General features: G+C 34.0%; 9 protein-coding genes across 9 annotated transcripts; 3 read left to right on the top strand and 6 right to left on the bottom strand.

Annotated features, from left to right (window-relative positions):
* Nucleotides 1-92: 92 nt before the first annotated feature.
* Nucleotides 93-2,117, bottom strand: NOC3 (Noc3p; the record flags this gene model as incomplete). The annotated part of the gene is made up of 1 exon (XM_041548624.1): nucleotides 93-2,117. The coding sequence occupies one exon, from the start codon at nucleotides 2,115-2,117 to the stop codon at nucleotides 93-95; it is 2,025 nt and encodes a 674-aa protein (XP_041404558.1).
* A 429-nt stretch (nucleotides 2,118-2,546) lies between these two features.
* MRX12 (Mrx12p) lies at nucleotides 2,547-4,100 on the bottom strand (the record flags this gene model as incomplete). Its single annotated transcript, XM_041548623.1, has 1 exon — nucleotides 2,547-4,100. One exon carries the CDS (start codon nucleotides 4,098-4,100, stop codon nucleotides 2,547-2,549), a length of 1,554 nt encoding a protein of 517 aa, XP_041404557.1.
* A 364-nt stretch (nucleotides 4,101-4,464) lies between these two features.
* Nucleotides 4,465-8,754, bottom strand: TOP2 (DNA topoisomerase 2; the record flags this gene model as incomplete). The annotated part of the gene is made up of 1 exon (XM_041548622.1): nucleotides 4,465-8,754. The coding sequence occupies one exon, from the start codon at nucleotides 8,752-8,754 to the stop codon at nucleotides 4,465-4,467; it is 4,290 nt and encodes a 1,429-aa protein (XP_041404556.1).
* Nucleotides 8,755-9,551: 797 nt separating this feature from the next.
* RHO2 (Rho family GTPase RHO2) lies at nucleotides 9,552-10,130 on the bottom strand (the record flags this gene model as incomplete). Its single annotated transcript, XM_041548621.1, has 1 exon — nucleotides 9,552-10,130. One exon carries the CDS (start codon nucleotides 10,128-10,130, stop codon nucleotides 9,552-9,554), a length of 579 nt encoding a protein of 192 aa, XP_041404555.1.
* Nucleotides 10,131-10,938: 808 nt separating this feature from the next.
* Nucleotides 10,939-14,709, bottom strand: NST1 (Nst1p; the record flags this gene model as incomplete). The annotated part of the gene is made up of 1 exon (XM_041548620.1): nucleotides 10,939-14,709. One exon carries the CDS (start codon nucleotides 14,707-14,709, stop codon nucleotides 10,939-10,941), a length of 3,771 nt encoding a protein of 1,256 aa, XP_041404554.1.
* Nucleotides 14,710-15,267: 558 nt separating this feature from the next.
* Nucleotides 15,268-16,836, bottom strand: APP1 (phosphatidate phosphatase APP1; the record flags this gene model as incomplete). Its single annotated transcript, XM_041548619.1, has 1 exon — nucleotides 15,268-16,836. One exon carries the CDS (start codon nucleotides 16,834-16,836, stop codon nucleotides 15,268-15,270), a length of 1,569 nt encoding a protein of 522 aa, XP_041404553.1.
* Nucleotides 16,837-17,338: 502 nt separating this feature from the next.
* Nucleotides 17,339-17,752, top strand: DAD2 (Dad2p; the record flags this gene model as incomplete). The annotated part of the gene is made up of 1 exon (XM_041548618.1): nucleotides 17,339-17,752. One exon carries the CDS (start codon nucleotides 17,339-17,341, stop codon nucleotides 17,750-17,752), a length of 414 nt encoding a protein of 137 aa, XP_041404552.1.
* An 874-nt stretch (nucleotides 17,753-18,626) lies between these two features.
* On the top strand, nucleotides 18,627-20,483 carry KABA2_01S15356 (uncharacterized protein; the record flags this gene model as incomplete). The annotated part of the gene is made up of 1 exon (XM_041548617.1): nucleotides 18,627-20,483. The coding sequence occupies one exon, from the start codon at nucleotides 18,627-18,629 to the stop codon at nucleotides 20,481-20,483; it is 1,857 nt and encodes a 618-aa protein (XP_041404551.1).
* A 645-nt stretch (nucleotides 20,484-21,128) lies between these two features.
* RPS7B (40S ribosomal protein eS7) lies at nucleotides 21,129-21,692 on the top strand (the record flags this gene model as incomplete). Its single annotated transcript, XM_041548616.1, has 1 exon — nucleotides 21,129-21,692. One exon carries the CDS (start codon nucleotides 21,129-21,131, stop codon nucleotides 21,690-21,692), a length of 564 nt encoding a protein of 187 aa, XP_041404550.1.
* Between the last annotated feature and the right edge of the window lie 388 nt (nucleotides 21,693-22,080).

Raw genomic sequence — 22,080 nt, 5'->3', positions numbered from 1 at the left:
ATTAGAAATTGTTAATATTATTATTCAAATTTACAAATGCTACATTTCTTATTTTATCTTATCTTTATTTTTATGAAGTCTATATATATTGACTATTTGTTTGATTCCTTTGACTTGTTTGCCAAAGAGCTAATCCCTTTTGTTACTGCAGGGCAATAATGTTTTGAAAGCAAAGAATTCTCCCAAAGAGTAGCAGCTCCAGAATTACATCTAGATATAATATCGGTATTCACATTGTATGAACCGTTACCTATTCTATCCTCGGTAGAATATAACCCTCCAATATCTGGGTATTTTGTCATTAATTTATCAATGAATTTCAAAACAGCAACAGTTGTCTTCTCAGGTGTATGCATAATAGCAACATACAACCTCTTGGTGAATGCAGCAGCTCTTTCTCTTGTCCCCGAGTTGGTTCTGAAAAATATATAATTAAGGGCTTTTAAGAGTAATTCAGCCTTTGTCGAAACATTGACGGAAGGTTTAACCAACTCCATATTTAATGGATCAGCTAATCTCAATGATTTATAAGATAATTCAATATCAGCATCTAATGCAACATTGAATAGGATAGCATATAACGCATTCACAAAAGTCGATAGATCCACTGAAATCTTCATATGCCTATTGTTCGAGACTAACGAAAAGGAACTAACAATGCATAACAATACTTTCCGTACTTCAGAAGGAGCTAATTCTGTTAGATCTGTGTCAAGGATTATTTCCTTCATGACCTCTAAGAAATCACCTAATAGATCAAAGTTAGCCATATTACCAAACTTGGATAAACCTTCCAAAACGGCACCAACAAGATTTGTATGACCAGCTTTTAGAATATTCAAGTATAGCGCAAGAACCAATTTCAATATTTCGGCCTGGTTCTTTTCTCTTTCTTCTGCTGAAACCACAAGCTCCGCTTTACGCATTTCTTCATCAATTTCTTTAATTTCCTTTCTTACTTTTCTCTCTTTTTTGGATAAATGAACTCTATCCTTCTTTTTCATTCTGAACTTCATTTCTGTTTCTTCATCCCTTGTATTTGGGTCATAATCTTGTAAAATATCAAGCGATAGAAGGATATTCATAGTTGATTCATCTATCATGTAATTTCTAATCTTAAGAACCTTAGAAAAAATTCTGACAATTTCAACAGATATACTACCTTCATCATCACCAGTAAATAGAGATTCAACGGTATTAATAATAGTTAGGGCAATAGGATCGACACGAAGATTTGGTTTACAAATACGACGAATTAAAATTGAGAAAACTTCAGTTCTAAAATTAAAATGTGACGCATTAGAGATTATACCATTAGCAGCTTGCATGGCGTTAACACCAAGTGAGACTTTAATTGGATCAGCATTATTGGCAACTTTAGACAGAACATTTAATCGTTCAATGTAATTCCTGTAGTTTACCACTAGGTTTTGTTCGAAATGTCTTAATCTAGAAACCTCTTTGGATACTTTCTCTTTCTTTTCAATATCACTTAATGGTCTGATTCTATAACCTGGCATAATACTATTGAATACAGGAACCAACGCAAGTATTGAAAATTTACAAGTATTCGGGTTTTTAGATTGGACCATTTTAACAAGACGGGTAAGGTATCTGGTATTCTCTTCAGGATCTTCCATAATATTTTCAACCATCTCAGCAATCTCTTCTTGCAATTGTAAGATTTTCTCTTCAGTGTCAGGTTCTTCTTCAGCTTCAGCCACTGCTTTCGTACCTTCTTTTGGTTCTCCTTCCTTGACTTCTTCCTCAGATTCTTCTTCTTCTTCCTCAATTTCATGTTTTTTCTTTTGTCTTTTCAAAAGGTTTCTTTCGACCTTACCATTGATTTTAATAGGAAGACCTTCCACCATATCCTCTTCCGGGTTCTGTAATACTCTTGGCTTCAATTCGTAATCTTGTTCTTCATCATCCCAGGACGACGAACGTCTCTTTCTTGGATGAGTTTCCTCTACTACTTCCTCTTCATAAGATATCATGTCGGCTGCAATTTCACCTACATCATCGAAGGTACCGCTGGCAAGAAGTGCATCCTCTTGTTTTCTTTTGTTAGCTGTTCTTTCTTGAATAGAAAATTGTGATCTGTTTTTCCTGGCCATTCTAGAAGATCAGATGTATAATAGCCTTGTTTTTGTTTGTTTTCTTAATATTGGGTATAAAACAATATGTTATGTACCTAATTTTATTACTTTTTCATGTATAAGATTCATATAAATGTCAATAGACTGATGAAGATACATTTTATTTTGCGATGAGATGAGATTAAGTCTGCAATTTTAAAAAATTTTCCAGATGCTGAAAAATTTCGTTCTGAGAGAAAACAATGTACAAAATAAAAAAAACTAAATTATGAAGCTATTGACAAAAAATTACCCGAGTACAGAGCATTTTTGCTATAGTCGAAACAGACCATAGTAAGAAGCAACTTTAAAGGTTTTCGATATGAATTGAAATCAAGTACTACAGATATGAGTAGAAATAAAATAACGATTACATAGATAACATAATGATTGGCCAGATATATTATACTATAAATTTTGCAGATATTCGCATATGTCATCATTTAGGAACTTTTGAAGAGTCTTGTTTTCGACAGCCTCACCATATCCGGCTAGATGTTTCTGAATGTTTCTGACAGCAATCTTGCCAGAAAATAGTTTTTCCCCCATTGCTTTATCAAGTACCATTCTAGCGAAATCAATGTCTTCTTTATATAAATATGCTAATATCAATGACTCTGTGACTAAATCAGCTTGAGATCCAATTTCGTGTTCACTTTTTTCTTTACTTAAGTTGTGGATATTATCGTTAAATATACTCAGAGATTTCTCAATATCAAACCTCGAATTTGTTAAAATCGATACCCTTAGTATATTTGTTCTTAGTATAGGATTATGGGATGTTTTCGGCAACCAATTTTGAGCAGCTTGAAGAAACGATGCGTCCCCTGTTTTAAATGCCTTATAACTATATGCCATGTATGCTTCAAACGCCATCTCATCTTTTATTTCTGTAAATTTGTTACCACATTTAATGTAAAAATCCATAAATTCTTCGATATTTCCCCTAGTTAATGAAAATATTCTCAGAATTAACTTTACGAAACCAAAATCTGTTTGGATCTTATTGCCATTTTGTAAATCCTCTAGAATACGGAAAAAATTCTTTTCGACATGAGCTGGTACAAGTTCAGGAGTGCTGAGTTCCCATTTGTGATTTAAAATTTTGTTAATATTTGTAATTTGTTCATCAATAGATTTGTTTGCCTCTAATTCCTCTTCTGTAGGTTTTAGTTTATCAGGTCTTCCAGTCCCTTTGACCAATTTATATACATAAACTGGAGATGTCCTCAAATCTTCGAAACGGTACGACTTAAAAACATAATAGGTTTGTAAGTATGTTAACTCTTCATATTTTTCATTAAAAACACGAAGTGATGGAGAATAACCTAAAATTAGTGGGAGACATTTGGTGGCATTTGATTCTAAGATCGCAGTGGCAATTCTATCAATTAACTTTTGGTCTACTAATGTTTTGTTTTTTATATTTGAAAGAATATATATCGCATTGGTAATATCAGTAACTGTCATCGCAGTCTTCCCATCCTTAACATCTGCACTATCAAAGTTCACAATTTTTAACAAAACTTTAACAAACAATTCGTCTGGTACTTCCTCAAAACCTTTCGTATTGTCAACAAATAGATCCCAAGATGAGTTAATTCTACCAGGGTTATGTTCAATCAATTGTAAAAGAGCTTCTATAGATAATTTCTGTTTCAATTCCTTTAAAAGCTGTGATTGAATAGTAGCTATACCAAAATTGTACTTAGTCAGCTCTTCGATAATTTTGTTATGCACGACAGAAGCTTCCTGCTCGGTAAATTTTAAATCTTTCACAACATTAGTTATCTCATTGGAAAGTTCGTACGGTTCTAATGTTTCAATTCTTTTATTTAATTGCTCATTAATTTTATGGAAATATGGCTGTTTAAATAATTTTATATAACTTTGTGACTGGGCTTTTGAAATCGCTTGAAATAAGTTCCTGGAAACTGAAATATATCTTCTGAATCGAAGCATTCTGTACTTTGGGGTTAACTTGTTGAACCCTCGATAAACTTACAAGTACTTTTATTAAAAGTAACATTTTTCTTATATACTGTACTACTACAGTTTTCCATTGATGATGAAAAAAACGATGAGTCAATCTTGTTTATTCTCGGCGTTGATGAGTTTACAACTGTGATTTCCAAATTCCACCTTTTTTTTTCGCTGTCACACTTGAACCAAGAAAGTAAATAAATATAGGATCAGGAAATTTTCCTGACGTAACATATGTTTGACCGAAAAGATTACCTCCATAGAAATCAGACATTTGTTTTTTACTTATTTAAAATTATTTGGACATTTAATATATATATACATTTTATTTATGGCACAATTTTTATTGATCAAAACCAAAGGATGCATCAGAATCATCAGCTACCTCGTCGTTCTCATCGTCATCGTCGATGAAACTGTCATCGGATAGCTCGATTGCCTCTTCAACGTATGATTTTTTGGGAGTTCTAGCTCTGCTATTTCTCTTACGTGGTTGGATCTCTTCATCATTGTCATCATCTTGTGCATCACTTAAAATTTCTAAATCACTTTCGTCTGATAATTCGACAGATTTCTTAGATTTCTTAGGAGAATCTTTCTTAGCAGTAGATTTTTCAGTCGTATCCACAAGTGTGGCTTGTTCATCTTTTGAGGATGAATCAGTGGTATACTGGCCTTCTTTTGTTGAAGTTTCAGCAGTATTCTCGACTTCCTTAGTATCCATTTTATCAAATACATCAGTTATCTTTTTAAATTTACTGGTGAATGCACTTATTCCACTAGCTGGTTCCTCTTTCTTCACAACATTGTCAAAAATTGTAGCATTTTTGCCAGCATCTGCAGTTAATTCAGGTGTGTTTTGACCTGTAGTTAATGGTGCTTCAGATTGAACAGTACTGTCCTCTTTTGTAACAGCTTCCGTCTTTATCTTAAGGACACGTTTTGGTTTCACCACAGCCTTAGGTTTAAGTAAAACCCTCTTGAAGTTTGCTTCCTCTTTTATCTTCTTGGTGAGTCTTCTCTTTGGTTTCTTTTTATTTGGGTCGAAATCTTCATCATTTCTTCCCCTTTTACGTTTGGCAGAGGCTTTTGATTTCTTATTTTCAGATTCACCCTCTCTCATCTCTTGGTCTAATTTAATAAACTCATCGTATGCTTTAGAAAATTCATCCAGGTCGTTATTCCAAATATCCTTAGCAGATAACTTTAATAAGCTTTCAAGCTCTGTTTGTTTCTCCTGTTGTTGTTTCATTAGCTTGTCATATCTTTCCTTTGTTAATGACCAGATTCTCATACCCAATAGATATTCAAACGTACCGTAGGTTTCTTCGGGACCATTAACAGTATCGTTTCCTTCTTCAAGATTATTATTGTTTGATTCGTTGTTTTCTTCGGTATCTTCATCGTCTGCCTTTTCATTTGATTCAATAGGACCATAATATGGTTTACCCTTTTTGTTAAATCTTGGGAACCCAAGAGTTTCAAACTCTCCCATGATTTGTTTACGGGGTTTATTAGTAACAGTCAATTGCTTATCAACAATCATTTTGATAAATTTCACTTGGTAGGATAATTTCTCTAATTCCCATTGCAAAATTTCAGTCAAATAATCTTTTCTCTTTTGATAATATTCCAATCTAACATAATAGAATTCAGTTAAGATATCATTTGGATCATTATATCTATTAATTTTGCCGTGTGAGTTAAAACCGACCATGTTTAACATACTAATAGGAGAAATTAGTTTGAACCTTTCATAGAAACCGACCTTTTTGGTTTTCTTCATTTCTTCATCAGTAAGGGTGATGATGAATTTGATATCGTGACTATGTTGTTCCTCCATATCTTTAATCCAAGGTTTATTCCTTTCATTCCCACTGATACCAAGTAGTAAATATTCCTTGATAGTAGAAGTCCAAGTCTTGGCTGGTAATTCGGTTATTTCCAATTTGTTAGGTCCGACTTGTTCGATTCTACCATACATTCTGTAACGTTGTTTTTCGACGATTTCGACTGTACCTGTCCAACCTCTAAACCAAGGATACAAAGGTTCAAGTTCTTCATCGTCCATCAAATGTCTAATATTTCTCACAATATCATCTGGATTGAACGAAGGAATATTTGTACTCCAACCAGTACCGATACCTTCAGAACCGTTTACAAGTACCATTGGTATAATTGGTAAGTACCATTCTGGTTCAACAGTTTTTTCGTCATCTTGTAAATAATTGAATAGTGGATCATCAGCTGGATGGAAAATTTTCCTTGTTAATTTGTTCAATTCAGTGTAAATATACCTTGAAGCAGCCGCATCTTTACCACCAGTAGCCCTTGTACCGAAAGCACCATTTGGCATTAACATATAAATGTTGTTTGTACCAACAAAATTTTGAGCTAAACCAATAATAGTTTGTTCTAAAGATTGTTCACCGTGGTGGTATGCTGTGGCTTCACTGACATATGGAGCAAGTTGGGAAACCTTGATTTCAGTACGTAGATTACGTTTGAAGGAACCAAACATAACTTTTCTTTGACCCGGTTTTAGACCATCAAGGATATTTGGAATGGATCTAACGTTATCTGCTAAGGAGAAAAGAATTAATTCTTTATTAATGAAATCACTGATAGGGATTTCGGTCAGATTTGGATCCAACACAGTACCTGGTTCATATTGTCTTAACCATTCCTTACGATCATCAGCTTTCTTTTTGGAGAATGCTAAATCAATAAGATCCTTGTCATTGCCCTCTAGAGCATGGAAGGTTTTTAAATGCTTATCCAAATCGGCAAAATACTCACGAACTTCATTACCTTGAGATGTACCCAGACCCTTATAATACTTTTGTTTCCAAGAATACTTGTAACTCTCTTCCTCTCTCCATTGTTCATAATCTGGCATATTGTAGAACGCGATAGATTGTTTCTTAGGTTTTGTGATTGTTACCTTAACGATGGGCGTAATGAATTCAACCAAGAAACCGGGGATATCCAGCAAACCGGGGAATGAGGATTCTATGAAATTAATAATTAAACCTTTAATATGTGAACCATCGTGATCTTGATCTGTCATGATCATTAAGTGACCATATCTTAAGGATTGGGTATCTTCATATTTTTTTCTATGTTGTAGACCCATAATTTTCTTGATGGCCTGGATTTCAGCATTCTTTAGAATTTGGTCAGCACTTGCTTCTCTGACATTTAACATTTTACCACGTAATGGGTAACAACCATAATGATCTCTACCAACAACAGCTAAACCAAGAACAGCTAATGACAAGGCAGAGTCACCTTCTGTCAAGATCAATGTACATTTATGACCATCTTTGGTACCTGCTTTATTAGCATCTTCTAATTTGGGGTACTCAGTTATTCTGCTCTTTCTTGACCCGTCTGATTGTTTTAGAGCTTTAGCATCGTTCTCATCGGCGGCATCAAAAATTCTAGTAGCTAAATCAGTTTTCAAGATCTTATTAATGTAGTCATTTGATATTTCACAACGAGAACCAAAATCCTTGACACGAGTGGTTAGTTGCTCCTTTGTTTGGGAAGTAAAAGCAGGGTTTTCAATTAAACAATTGATAAAGATAAAGATGTTGTTTTTAATTTGAAATGGTTTTATTCTTTTTTTCTTTTTCTTGAAATAATCACCAACTTTTTTAACAATTTGGTCAGCCACATAATTAACATGTGTACCACCAGATGTCGTAGCAATAGAATTAACAAAAGAGATTTGTTGGAATGAAATATCTGAAACTGCAAATGCCACTTCCCAACGATCACTAATTTTCTCGTATAAAATTGTTGGGGTATCCTGTTTGGTTGCATCCTGATTGTTATTTATTTGTTTCATTTTCTCCAAAGATTTCAAATACAATTCAACATAATTCTTAAAGTTTCTAATTTTCAGAGCTTTACCATTTAAGGAGACACTGATATCCCTCACAGACCCATTGATATCATAGACACGACGACGCATAACACCCAGAATATCATCATCTAAGACTTCCATATTGAATCTTGCTAGGTCAGGTTTGAATGAGACCTTCGTATAAGATGGCCCTTTTTTGTAAGAAGTGATAGTTGGTGGCTTGCAGACATTCATATTATTTTCCCATATTTGAACATATTTTTTACCTTTCTTGGGGTCAGCGGTCTCTAATATAAATTCTTTAGAGAAAATGTTACATAATTTAGCACCATAACCATTTCTACCACCTGTCACTTTCTTTTCTTCATCATCATAATTTGAAGAAGTTAACAAATGACCAAAAATCAATTCAGGAATGTATATTTTCTCTTTTTGATGGATCTCAATCGGTATACTTTTACCGTCATTCTTTACCTCAATTAAATTTTCTTCGGGAGTAATTGTAACTTCGATCTTCTTCATTGATGAATCACGGACTTTGTTATCTGCAGCGTTAACCAAAATTTCGTCAAAGATCTTAAATAGGCCAGGGACAATCTTAACCTGTTTCTCTACTAGACATTCCGTCGTCTCATCAAAAATCCATTGTTCTTGTTCATGAAATTCAACAGAACCGATATATGTATCTGGTCTTTTCAAGATATGTTCCAATTGAGAGATTTTCTGATATCTCTCAGTGGCGGTCTTCTGTGCTCTAGACATTGTTGAACCGCTTTAGTAGAACTAAATATCTCTATTAAAAATGTTGTTATGGGATTAATCACAGAAACAAAACATAGAATATATAATTCAAAAGCAAAATATTCTATTATTCAAAAATTTTAGATTTGTTTATTTTAAAATCAAAATAAATAAAAGTCATCTTCCCCTTACCCCAAATGAAAAAAAATAATAATAATATAAAATTTTCGTGTTTTGTTTGTTTTGTAGGATGCCGAAACGCGGAATCTATTATAAAATGATCTAACTGAATTAGAATTTGAATCAAGTTGAGGCATTGCAAGAGCATCTCATTTAATCCCAATGATGTCTTTATCGGGATATAATTGGTTACAACGATGCTTTCCGAAGGTAAGAAAAGAAGGTTCCGTCGTTAGATTTGACTAAATAATTTGATTATTAAACAAAACTTCACTAATTATAAAATAATTAACCCATCTTGAATCTTTCATTATTATTTTAATTGTCACAAAACTTCCTTGTTATTACATATGTACATAAAAGTCATATTGATTGATAGATATATGTTATATGTGATTGGTAAACTACTTATGGAAGAGGTTTGTACTGTGACGTTAGAAGGTGATGACTTTGTATGATTTTCTTGAGAGTGAACAACATGTAAAAAAATGTACTTAGTGAAGTATCTAAATGTGTGTGCAATTCAGTGTATATAGATGTGTATGTATATATCTCTATATATGATCTTGTCTTATTATATATGCAGTTAAAATTGGATGTGAAAAGTTGAGACTTTATGAGAATCGTTTAAAGGATGGTCATGATAACGTACAACATTTTGTACCAGGATCATCTGTCATTAATAAACTTGTTCTCGTTGCTAATTCAAAGACATCATCTACTCCTTCACCTGTTAATGCACTACACTCCATATATTTTTTTGCTCCGATGGCCCTTGCTACTTCTTGAGCATCCTTTGGATTAACCATTTCTACCTTTTCACCATGTTCATTTAGTCCTTTCTCTCTAAGATCTTTCTTTAAGCCTACCAATATTATGGGAGCATTAGGACAATATCTAAGAGCTTCAGTTGCCCATTTATTTCTTGCGTTTTCTAATGATTCGACATCGTCTACAGCGAACCCAATCAATAGTATATCTGCCTTAGAATAGGAAAATGGTCTTAATCGTTCATATTCTTCTTGACCTGCTGTATCCCATAGACCTAGTAAGACTTTGATTCCATCTACTCTGCAGTCCGTAACATAGTTCTCGAACACTGTAGGATGATACTCTTCTGGAAACTTGCCCAGGGTAAATACATATAATAGCGATGTCTTACCGCATGCACCATCTCCAATAATAACCAATTTTCTCTTGATTGCATTTTCTGGCATTGTGAGAGTGTATAGTCTATAAATTGATAATAAGGGTAATATAAGATGTCCTTCCTCTCTTTTTCCTTTTACCTGTTTCTTTCGAGTTTTAATAAATGTAGAACAATATATTGCAATAGCTGTTCTCACTAGTTGTGATATTCTACAAATTTAAATTGATATGGGATTTTATTAAAGGTCTTTCGATATCTTAGTTCGTGAAAAAAAAGATTTATAAATATAAATATATTATTCAAGTTATAAAACAAATAACTGCAGCCTTTGGAAAATGGTTCGTGGTTAATGTTTCAAGCCTTATAGGGAAATTTTAAAAACAACAAATATATTATTATGATATGATTTATATTAACTCTACCGGTGCTATTACCTTAATTTGTTCTTTACATGTACATTCTAAGGAACATTAAAGTAAAACAATGACTTGTTCGTTTGACTTTAATATTTACTGCGTGCGCCTTGAGGCTTATTGATACAGCCTGTAGAATTTAATTTTTCCGAATATTATTATTATTATAGTGACAGTTCATAATAGAGGTATTATAATAGACACATAACATAAGGGAGACCCTTTTGGAAGGTCAAATAAAAAATAATTGTTGTTCATAATTACTAATTTTAGATTTTATAAAGACACTATTATCTACGTTGAGTATTTATCATAATACCATTTGGCTCATGTTTTTTTAATACTTGGCGTATCTGTTGTTTAATTAAACTGAAATATTTATTTAGCATTCTATTTATTGTGAAATCCAGATGATGGAATCGAATTATGTAATAAAGGTCCAGAAGGAAAACTACTTTGCCTTTAGTCTATATTACCCATTGAAGTATTAACACTAGCTGATTTAAAGACATCATTAGCCAAGTTCATTGGATCTTGAGGATGGAGACTGATATCAGCTATTGAGGGTGGTGAAGGCATCATTGTACTCTTACTCAACATAATATGTGAGATTGTCCCGTTAACATCAGGAATTGCCTCTACCCCATAATTACTTCTCATATTCAATAGAATATTCATGAAAGTATTATAATCTAACCCTAAGAAAGCTATACGATGGAATAGTAATTCAGTCAAAATATAAGGTTGTTGTAACGGATCTTGTTGTTGCAATATATTACACTCTTTGTAAATCATATCTGAAATAGATTGTTCCTTATTGAAAATATTATTATTGGAGGTTTGAGGTACCATATTGGTATTCGTATTCATGAAAGTTGGAGACGGTTCATTCCAAATGCTAGAAGGTAACAAATTTGATACGTCAGTTGTTTGATCTTGAAGTGGTCTATTCATCGTATTCGCTCCAACCCTTGAAGTATTGTTTGTTGAACTAGCTAAAGGAGTTTGATTGCTTTGATCAATTATACTATTATTCCATATTGAACCTGAACGTGCAGAATTGGTATCCATAAATTGATGCATAGCAGTTGAAGGAACAGAATTATGAAGAGAACTGCCCGATGTATTCAAGTTACTCATCGGTTGTGTTGCTATTCTAGCTGATGTGGAATTCCTTTGTCCATTATTCCACATCTGATCAGCAGAACTAGTTGTAAAATTTGGTTCATTCAAACCAGAATATGAAAGCATGTTTGTTAAAGAATTTAATTCATCAGTGAAAGATTGTTTGGATTGATTGGTATTTGCAATTTGATTGTAAGAAGCCAATCTAGCTTGTGGTGTCCCTGTGACAGAACGATATGCCAATGGATCTGTTTGGGTCATAGGGTTCCCAATCGCTTGTGATATGCTTGGAGACGAATAGGAATTCCACAAAGGTGTCTCCATATTAGATCCAGGCAACCCTGCTAATGCTGGAGGTGGATTATTCGATAACGATGAATATAGATTATCAAATTCATTTTGTCTTGATGTTGGTAAGACAGGTGTAGAGAGCAGACTATTTGTTGTTGGGAATAACTGGTTTGCATCTAAAGCAAGTGGGTTGGTCGTTTGGTCAATACTACTACGAGCAGTTTTCGAGACTGGCGTTCCCATCGTAGGGATTTGAGGATGTAATAGATTTTGAAGGTGTGACGGAGATTCAGAGATAGATTTGAATGCAGTTACGGAACTTATAATATCTGAAATGTCGTTACTAACGCTTTCAAACTTTGGAGGTTCCAAAATATTGCTTGAAATGTTTGATTCCTTTGTTATATTAGATTGCTTAAGGGGTGGTAAGCTATCATCAGTTTGTGAAAGTGGTGCTTGAATCGATTGTCGTTCTAGCTCTAAATTTTTACTGGTTTCTTCAGATTGTATCTGTCTCTTACTTTCTTTTGATTTTTTCTTTTCTTCCTCCTTTTTTTTCTTTTCTTCTTCTCTTTTACGTTTTTGTTCTTCCTTTAGTTTTCTTTGACGTTCCTGGAGTTCTTCTCTTTTACGTTGTTCCTCTAACTTTCGTCTTTTCTCTTCATCTTTCTTTCTTTTAACTTCTTCTACTTTCTTACGTTGGGCCTCTCTTCTTTCTAATTCACGAGCTTCGTTTTCCTTTTTAATTCGTTCCTCTTCATCAATTTTTTTCCTCTTTTCTTCTTCTTTAGCTAATTGTTGTTGTTTTTTCTTTTCTTTTTCTTTTTCCTTCTTCTTTTGTTTCTTTTGTTTCTTCTCTTCCTTAGATTTCTGTTCATCTTCTAATTCTTTTAACAATTTTAATCTATTATTTTCAGCTTCCGATTCGTGGTAGGATTCTAATATTCGACCTTGCAAGAGTTTAGTAATTGCAATTTGTAATAGTTTACGACCTTCTTCTAAACGTTCAGCTTCGTCGTAAGGACTTTCATAACCATCTTCTTCATCGCCAATATCATTATCTTCTCCCTCTTCTTCTTCCTCTTCTTCTTCTTCTCCTTCAAATTCTTCTTCTTCTGCTTCTTCCTCATCATCATCATAACTGTCCCCATCTTCTTCAAATTCATCAGATCCCAAATATTGGTGGAAATTTCCATTGTTAGGTTGAGGAGTATAATTCAAGTGTTCGGGATGGTGTTTCATCATGTGATCATTCGCGTCAAAATGACCATCTTCGTCGTAACTAGCTTTTGGATGAGTTTCATCTTCGTCTTCTAAATAATCTGATAAAATTCCACTTCCACCGTGTTCATCGTCGTCTTCTTCTTCTTCTTCATCATCATAATCTGAATATTCGTATTCATCATCAGAAACATCATTCCTTGCATCATAGTTATGGAACTTTGTAGAATCTTGCGTTGAATTTAATGCAGAAAGAGGATTAGTTAACGTTGCAGCTGCGGCTGCAGCAGCCAATGACGCACTGATAGATGATCCACCAAATTCGTAGTCGAACTTTTCCCGAAATGATTGCATCACAATATCTTCAAATTGTTTTCTGTTATCACTTAACATAAATCTTACAAATAATTCCTTTTCAAGAGGGGATATGGAGTTAAATTCTCTTTTCTTTGTATCATAGGAGTTAGTCATTCTATCCGCGATATTCCTTTGAAGTTCAATATATTCATCAGGTGTTAAAGGTGTACCGTTATGTAACATGGTAGTAAACACCTTCGGGTCACCCATGCCGTCCTTATTTATTTCATCAGCACCATTCTTCAGTTTTTGGGCTACAAAATCAGTCATTGTTGCAACAAAATTTTTATCTGAACCAATACCCATCATATTGTTCGTCACATTTAACATATCAGGATAAAGCATCATCTTGTTAACATATTCACTGGCTAGTTTTGGATGAGATGATATAAAATTCTTGGTAAAATCTTTGTATTGTTGTGCTAAAGCAATCTGTGGTGCATTTTGTTTAGTTTCAAGAACGTTTTCTTCATCTTCAGTATTTAATTGTCCTTTGTTCTGGTTGGATGATTCGTCGTCTATGTATTTTCGTTGTCTATTCTGTTTAAAATGCATTACTTCTTCTTTCAGTGACTCCACATTACTAGAGGGTATAAAAGATTTTATCGGAGTGCTACCATTGAGCGTATCGTCATGAGGTACCCTAGACGGCGATTCTTCAGTATTGTTCTCATCCGTATGTCTTGAAAGTTGAAGCTCCTTAATTATACCTAGATGGAACTTCACCGGATTAATCTCTGGATCTTTCACTTTATCGATCTCATATAATGTATTATATATCCTTTCCATTTCTTGGTCCATAGACATATGACGACGTCCACAAACTGTACAATTACAATTATGAGTGCTTTGATATTTTTGGATGACATAAAATACTTCATTCTTATCTATTCTTAGTATTCTCTTTTTAATCTCTGGAGATAAAGTTTCCCAATGATTATCTAAGACAGATGCCATAGTAGAAGGTTCATTATTGTTCATATTATCTGTATTATCTTTCGCATCATTTTTCTTTTTATGTTTCATGTCATCATCATCGGAAGTTATTGATTCCACGATAACGTCACCATTTGGACCACTCTTTATAACACGACTGGTTGGATATTCTTCAGAACTATCAAATACTTCTGCATTCATTTCTGTTGGTAGCCTCGACGGGCTGATGTCATTATTAGAATGATTCTTTTTACCATGTTTGGCCTTAGCCTTCTTCTTCTTATTTTTAGAACTTGGAGCCATCCTGTTATTGCGTAGATATATAATGGTTTTATATCTTTAATAGCTTGATAAGCTTCTTGTATTTCTAACTATTAGCTATCTTTAATGATTTAATCTTTATTTATGAATGACAGCTGTATCTTCCTCCACCTAATTTTTTAAACAAAATTAAACTGTTACAACAATCGGCCTATCTGTGTTTAGAGAGAGTTCACCAACAATCAAAATTTTCATTCCATTTGCGTTAAGCGAAAACCAACAACTAAAATTTGGGGCGCCGCCGGGTATTATTAAAAAGCGAAGCATATTAAAATAATGTATTGTGATAATAGATACGATGCTGATGATCATTATAATCATAATCAAGTAATGTAGCGTCAGTTTAAAGTGGAGTGGAGAGGTGATTAAATATTTATCATGTGCAAGGTAGAGCATCTTGATATTTAGATGAGTATGTGTAATTTTTTTTAGATTAGGAATCATCGGTAGAAAATAATGATCTTTTCCTTTATTGAATAAGGTTAACGTCACAGTTCGGTTTTAAATAAAATGTATATGCTTCTTAATTGGTTATTTATTCTATTTACGAGTACGTATTAATTTCATTGAATTTGTCATGCAAGTTGTTGGATCAATGAAGAATTGGATATCTATGTTGAAGTTCGGTAAATTAATTAATTGTCGTAATCCAGCATTCAGTCTTAATTTCCAAGAGTCAGCATTCTTATCGAAATATTCATCATATGTATTATAATCGTTCTGTGTCGAAGGCATTACATACATGTCATGACTTGAACTCTTTTCTCTGGGTCGTAAAGGGAGGTTCGGAGAAGCAGATATCGAAGCTTCAGAAGAAGATGATGACGATGATGACGATGATGACGATGATGATGATGATGATGATGATGATGATGATGATGATAATGATGTTGAGGGAGGCAGCGAAGACGACGGGCGTTTTGGTAAAGGAGGTGGTGGTGGTGGAGGTACTCTTTCCTTCGAGACTCTAATGGATTCCCTTTGAGAGTCTGTCAAAGTGATTGATGGTTTACTCGGTACTGACGGCGGTTGGAATGGTTTCATATATTGTATTGCAATGGTGTCGTTTAATTCTTGCACCATTGCGACATCGTTGTGACTCCCATCACTGATGGAATCCTTACAACAACGAATATAAATGGCAATGATTTGTTCAGGGTATCGCAATGCAATGTCGATATATGTTTCAAAATCCTTCTCCCCTGAATCCCCAATCAATAAGAATTTTTTCAGTGGGAAATCATTCAGGATCTGTTCGATAGTGTCTTTCTTATTATTAGCTGATGATGTGTTCATTATACTAGCGAACATATTTCCTGCATATTGTTTTAAAAAGATTGGGCCATTAGGTAACGTCTTTGAAATATAATTTTGTAAAGTAGGATATAATTGTAACGGGGAATTCGATACATAAAAGAAATCGACATTATATTGTGAAGCCAAGCCATTAAACCATTGTGGAATCCCATCCACGACCCATTCCTGCCACGCTGTGACAAAGACGTTCTTAAACATGGATTTCTTATCACCTGTGACACCTGTATGTTTAATCGTATCATCTATATCACTAATGACCCCTATCCCGTTCGGTTTAATGTAATGAGTCGGATATACATCTGATATCAATCGAGGAAAACTCGATGGTGTATCCAAAGTGACCCTTAATGCATGTGGGATGTACGAGCTTGTTAGAGTTGTCGTGAGCAATCCTCTCGGGTCAGTATCTAAGAATTGAGTATCTGCCACAGTATTATTATTATTTAACAAATCTAGGATGATTCTTGATGTCGGTATACTTCTTGATAAAAACCCATTGAGTCTAGATTGAGTGATCGATGATTGTTCCTTTAAGTATTGTTTACATAACGTTAAGATGATTTTATTTTTTCTTGAATTTTCATTACCTGGAGCAGCTACCAATAGACGTAGTCTTGTTAAATACTCTTGAGTGTTTGAACTATTCGTACTACATGTATATGTTGGGTATAATAGAATGGCAGTGTCTAGTGGTATTGTTTTAGAATCAGGATTACTAAACCATCGTTGTTTTGAAAGTTGTTCCATCTTAATACGTCTCCTTAGACGATACAATGAACGCCAATTAACCATATACAAAAGTAAAAAAACAATTTACTGAATGTATATGTATATATTTTATATATGGTATGATAATACAAGGTCATAATTTACCAATCTGTCTATATATGAATTTCAGTTATCTAAACAGATGGTAATATTAGTTATTAGATGACTATCTTTTTCCAAACAAAATATTAATTTAGTAGAGGTAGAATTCCCAAAATCTGGCATACTCGTTAAATTTCAAAAGAAAGGTCCCTCTACCCTAAACAGAGCGAAGTTTCAATGAAAAATGAAAATATAAACGATTACAGTGCATAATGTTGTGGGTGATTTATTTCTATTCTTCAATTTCGATTTTTTGGATTAACAACGCGAAATGTTTTGAAGCAGAAAGAATTAAAAGAAAATATATTTATATATAAATATATAAATAAATAAATACATTGCGAATGTTGATGCTGTTACTAGTTTAGGTACTCCAATTGTATTAGAATAGAGCTTCAATACGTGTACACACGAGTAAATAAAAATGTCATTAACTGAACAAAGAGATCAAAAACAACGCGAATTACAACAATTAACCCAAATAAGTAATCTAACAGAGAGTATTAAATCTCAACTTGATTCTCTTAGTTCAGAGGTTCAGCAATTAGAAGAAAATTCAGATCGTGTTAGTGATGTTATGCAAATATGGGATAATATCTCGAGAGCTGTATCGCAAGCTGGTTTGGGGCTGCTCCGCTACGTAGACAGTGACTACGCCCCCGCATCAATGGACGATGGGGGTAATAAAAATTCTAATACCACTAATACTACTACTATTACTGCTGCTGCTGCTGCCAATATCACTACTACTAATAACGGCGATAACGAAACAATCCCACTACCAGAACCATTGGTGCGTGTTCCATTGCCAGATGAAGAGCAACCCTCCCAAGAATAGATGCCCCAACACATATATTTGGTGCACTGTTAATTCAGCCGGAAACTGCCCCTCCAAATTTCAAAGCAAAAGTAATAGAAAACGGTCACGTGAAGCGCATGTTTCTCCTCTCGGTCGCTGTGCTGGGGATATTCTCTGAAAGAGGAGAGAAACGAGGGAAAAAGGGAGAGAGAAACACGCACAGTACACCCCCTAATAACTGTTCCTGCGCACACACTATAGCCAGAGCCAAAATATATATAATGGAATTGGTAATATCCCTCTACGCCCTATTAATAGACAGACGGACAAAGCAGACTGTACGGCTGACCACTCACGTAATGGGGCAAAACATCATGACCCTCACTAACACTTTTATTATAGTAATACAAGATGAGGATGAGGAGGGTGGAACAATGTAACGAAAGGAATAATGGTCAAGACAACTTTAGTACCCAGGTTGGTTCGTTTAGTTGTTTTTTCTTCGAATATTAAATATAAGGGGGAGATATTCTGTTCATAAGAACTCTGTCTATTAATACATATTTTCTACTTCTTGAAATTTAGGTGGTTAAGGAGGAGAGATAAATAAATGACAACTTAAGGTACAGTTCATAATCCAAATCTTAATTTATTTTTATTATTTTGAAGTTGATAGATAGTGTTTAAGCCCACGTTCTATTATTTGCACGTTATATTTATATTTATCTTTGATATTTTGTTATTATATAATGTATATATACAGTGATATAAAATCAGACATTTATTAATCAAATAATAGACTGTCTAGTAAATAATGCCTCTTTTCATTATCTTGAGCGAGATTTACATGAAATTAATTATTACAATAAGATAAACATATATATATACATCCATTAAACATACACATACAACAATGACAATTACTTTAGGAGAGGCTATATGGGCCTCAGTTAAACCAATTATAAAAATATACCTAATTATCGCAACAGGAATAGCATTAAGTCGATTAGCACTATTATCTGTGGAAACTACACGTGCAATATCGGATTTAGTACTCGCAGTACTACTGCCATGTTTAGCATTTAATAAGATTGTGGGATCATTAGAAGTAAGGGATGCAAAAACGGTCGGTATAGTAGCAATTAGTGCAGTCTTAGTCTATGCAACGGGACTTGGTGCTGCATTTATTGTACGATCATTATTACCATGTCCACCTGAATGGAAAGGTGGAATCCTAGCAGGAGGAATGTTTCCAAATATTTCAGATTTACCAATTGCTTATTTACAAACAATGGATACATTTGTCTTCACCGAAGAAGAAGGTGCTAGAGGTGTCGCTTGTGCAATTATATTTTTGGCTACATTCTTATTATGTGTCTTTAACCTCGGAGGGTTTCGCCTAATTGAACACGACTTTAGATATGCTGATATGGAGTCTCAATCTATTACTCCAAGTCTAGATATATCACCTTCATATAATAAAGATTATCATCAACAACAGCAAAATGCTAGAGAATCTGATAGATCGAGTTTGGTTTCAGTACCTGAATTAGAAGAAGAGAGCCAAGAGTCGATGTACACTCTAGATTCACAGATGGCATCGTTGGCTCCTACTCATACAAGAAGCAGTATGGCACCAACTGCAATATCATCACTACCATCTGTATCCACATTTTCTTCAATGACACAATCTTCCGTACAGGCTTACGGTGATGGCAGTGACTACAATAACGATGACCGATCAAGTAATATGAGTAATTGTCCATCATGTATGGCAGCAGCATCTCATACATCTTCGTTATTATCTTCTTCTTCAGCGTTGAGAAATAGAGCTGATTCTATAAATACTTTACATTCCGTTAGGTCGATCGATCAAAGAACCACTATGCCCATTCAAGGGTTACCAGATATGATTCATGAATATTCTAATGTTGATCAATTTGGGAAAGAACGTCATGCTTCTTTCGCTTCGGGATTCTCAATGTCCACACTTTATAGTGATGGTAGTGGCTATTCTATTGATGAGAAAACAGGTAAAAAATTGCCTATAATGGATCGTATTAGATCTTCAAGATTGACAAGAATGGTGACATCAGACGCTACAGTGAATAAACATGATATTGATGTTTCTGGTGATACTGTCTTACCACATATTATTATGAAAATCCCAGGGTCTCATCTGTTAATGTTTTTCTTAACAAATTGTTTAAGACCATGTTCTGTTGCAGTATTTGCTGGACTTTTCATTGCATTCATGCCGTGGTTAAAAGCTTTATTTGTCACTTCAAATCACACCCCTTTTGTTGGGTTAGCTCCAGATAAACAACCTGTTTTAAGCTTTGTAATGGATTATACAGGTTACTTGGGTGCAGCCTCTGTCCCATTTGGTTTGTTATTATTGGGGGCCACATTAGGTAGATTAGAAATTAGTTCATTATATCCAGGGTTTTGGAAAACTGCCACATTGTTAGTGTTTCTAAAATTATGTGTAATGCCAATATTCGGTGTCTTGTGGTGTGACAGATTGGTGAAAGCAGGTTGGTGTACTTGGGAAGATGATAAGATGTTGCTTTTTGTTATTTCAATGACGTGGGGTTTACCTACAATGACTACATTAATATATTTCACTGCAAGTTATACACCACCTGATGCCGAAGATCATGTCCAAATTGATTGTACTTCGTTCTTCATCGTTCTGCAATACCCACTGCTAATAATATCATTACCCTTTTTGGTAACTTACATGTTAATGGTTCAATTAAAGGTCTAAACAAGACCTCCCATTTTCTTGCTTTAAACTATATCTGATGTCGAAATATATATATATTTGTGACTGATCCAAATTTCAACACCCGTGCATCCATATAATTATACATATATTCAAATTTCATAAAACTTTTTCAAAACTTTTTTTCTAGAATTTTCCCAAAAAATAAAGAATGATTACAGAGAGATGTGATTACTACGCGCAAAAAATGTAAAAAGTGAAAATATATTCTGAAATGTTTTCTAACAGAACTCATTCCAGTGGATGGTCGTACGAATGTGACACTGCACCTACAGTTCAATTCAGTTTCACCAGATTGAAACATTGCACATTGTTCTCAATACTATCTGAAATTTTTCAACTTTATTGTACATTGACAAAATATGAAGTTGTTGGTGTTTCTTTGGAAAAGTTGTGTGTAATGCAATAGTATCATTATCATCATTATCACCATAGTGGTAGCATATTGTTGCAATGTATACGCACTCACGCTCTCTCTCACTTGCTATAGACTTTATGCGCAACATCTAGTAACTTAATGATTAATAAAATAGTAGCTTTTCTTTAAACACAGTATAAATATATACTCATTCAATATTTCGTAATTTATTTACATTTCAAAGATAAACGAACAACAAACTAGTGAAAATGTCTACCAAAATCCTATCTGCTGCCCCAACTGAATTGGAATTGCAAGTTGCCCAAGCTTTCACCGAATTGGAAAACTCTTCCGCTGACCTAAAGGCTGAACTAAGACCTCTACAATTCAAGTCCATCAGAGAAATCGATGTTGCTCAAGGTAAGAAGGCTTTGATCGTCTTCGTCCCAGTTCCACAACTAGCCGCTTACCACAAGGTTCAAACCAAGTTGACCAGAGAACTAGAAAAGAAGTTCCAAGACAGACACATCATCTTCCTAGCTGAAAGAAGAATCCTACCAAAGCCAGCTAGAGGTGTTAAGAACTCTCAAAAGAGACCAAGATCTAGAACTTTGACTGCTGTCCACGAAAAGATCCTAGAAGACATGGTTTTCCCAACTGAAATCGTCGGTAAGAGAGTTAGATACCTAGTCGGTGGTAACAAGATCCAAAAGATCCTATTGGACTCCAAGGATGTTCAACAAATCGATTACAAACTAGAATCTTTCCAAGCTGTCTACTCTAAGCTAACTGGTAAGCAAATTGTTTTCGAAATCCCATCTGAAACCCATTAAACAGATATAAAATTAAATAACAAATTTATCCCATTAGAATGAACAGTGGTTTTTTTGCAAGAACATGTTAATAGATGTTTGTATTATATACATATATGCATTTATTAGATCATTGTTATGCTTAACAATCCTACTCCTCTATGTATTTTTATTATCAATATTATAATCTTTTATAAAGTATCAAAGCATTACCATCTAAGTTTTCTTTTCTTGTTCATATATAGTGACATGTACAATCAACTGATCATCTGTGCAAACTTCATTCTGATTAATTTGAATGGAACTCTTGGTGTTATTTGAATCTAACAAAATAATATATTACTGTATCGGTTTACTCTATAGAACTCATCAGTTTAACGCTTTCTCTTTTCCACAATAAAAATACGGA

The sequence above is a fragment of the Maudiozyma barnettii genome (assembly GCF_903064755.1).
Source record: "Maudiozyma barnettii strain CLIB 1767 genome assembly, contig: KABA2_01, whole genome shotgun sequence".
NCBI lineage: Eukaryota > Fungi > Ascomycota > Saccharomycetes > Saccharomycetales > Saccharomycetaceae > Maudiozyma > Maudiozyma barnettii.
The sequence above is the reverse complement of the archived record's forward strand: the minus strand, read 5'-3'. Positions and strand labels throughout refer to the sequence as shown.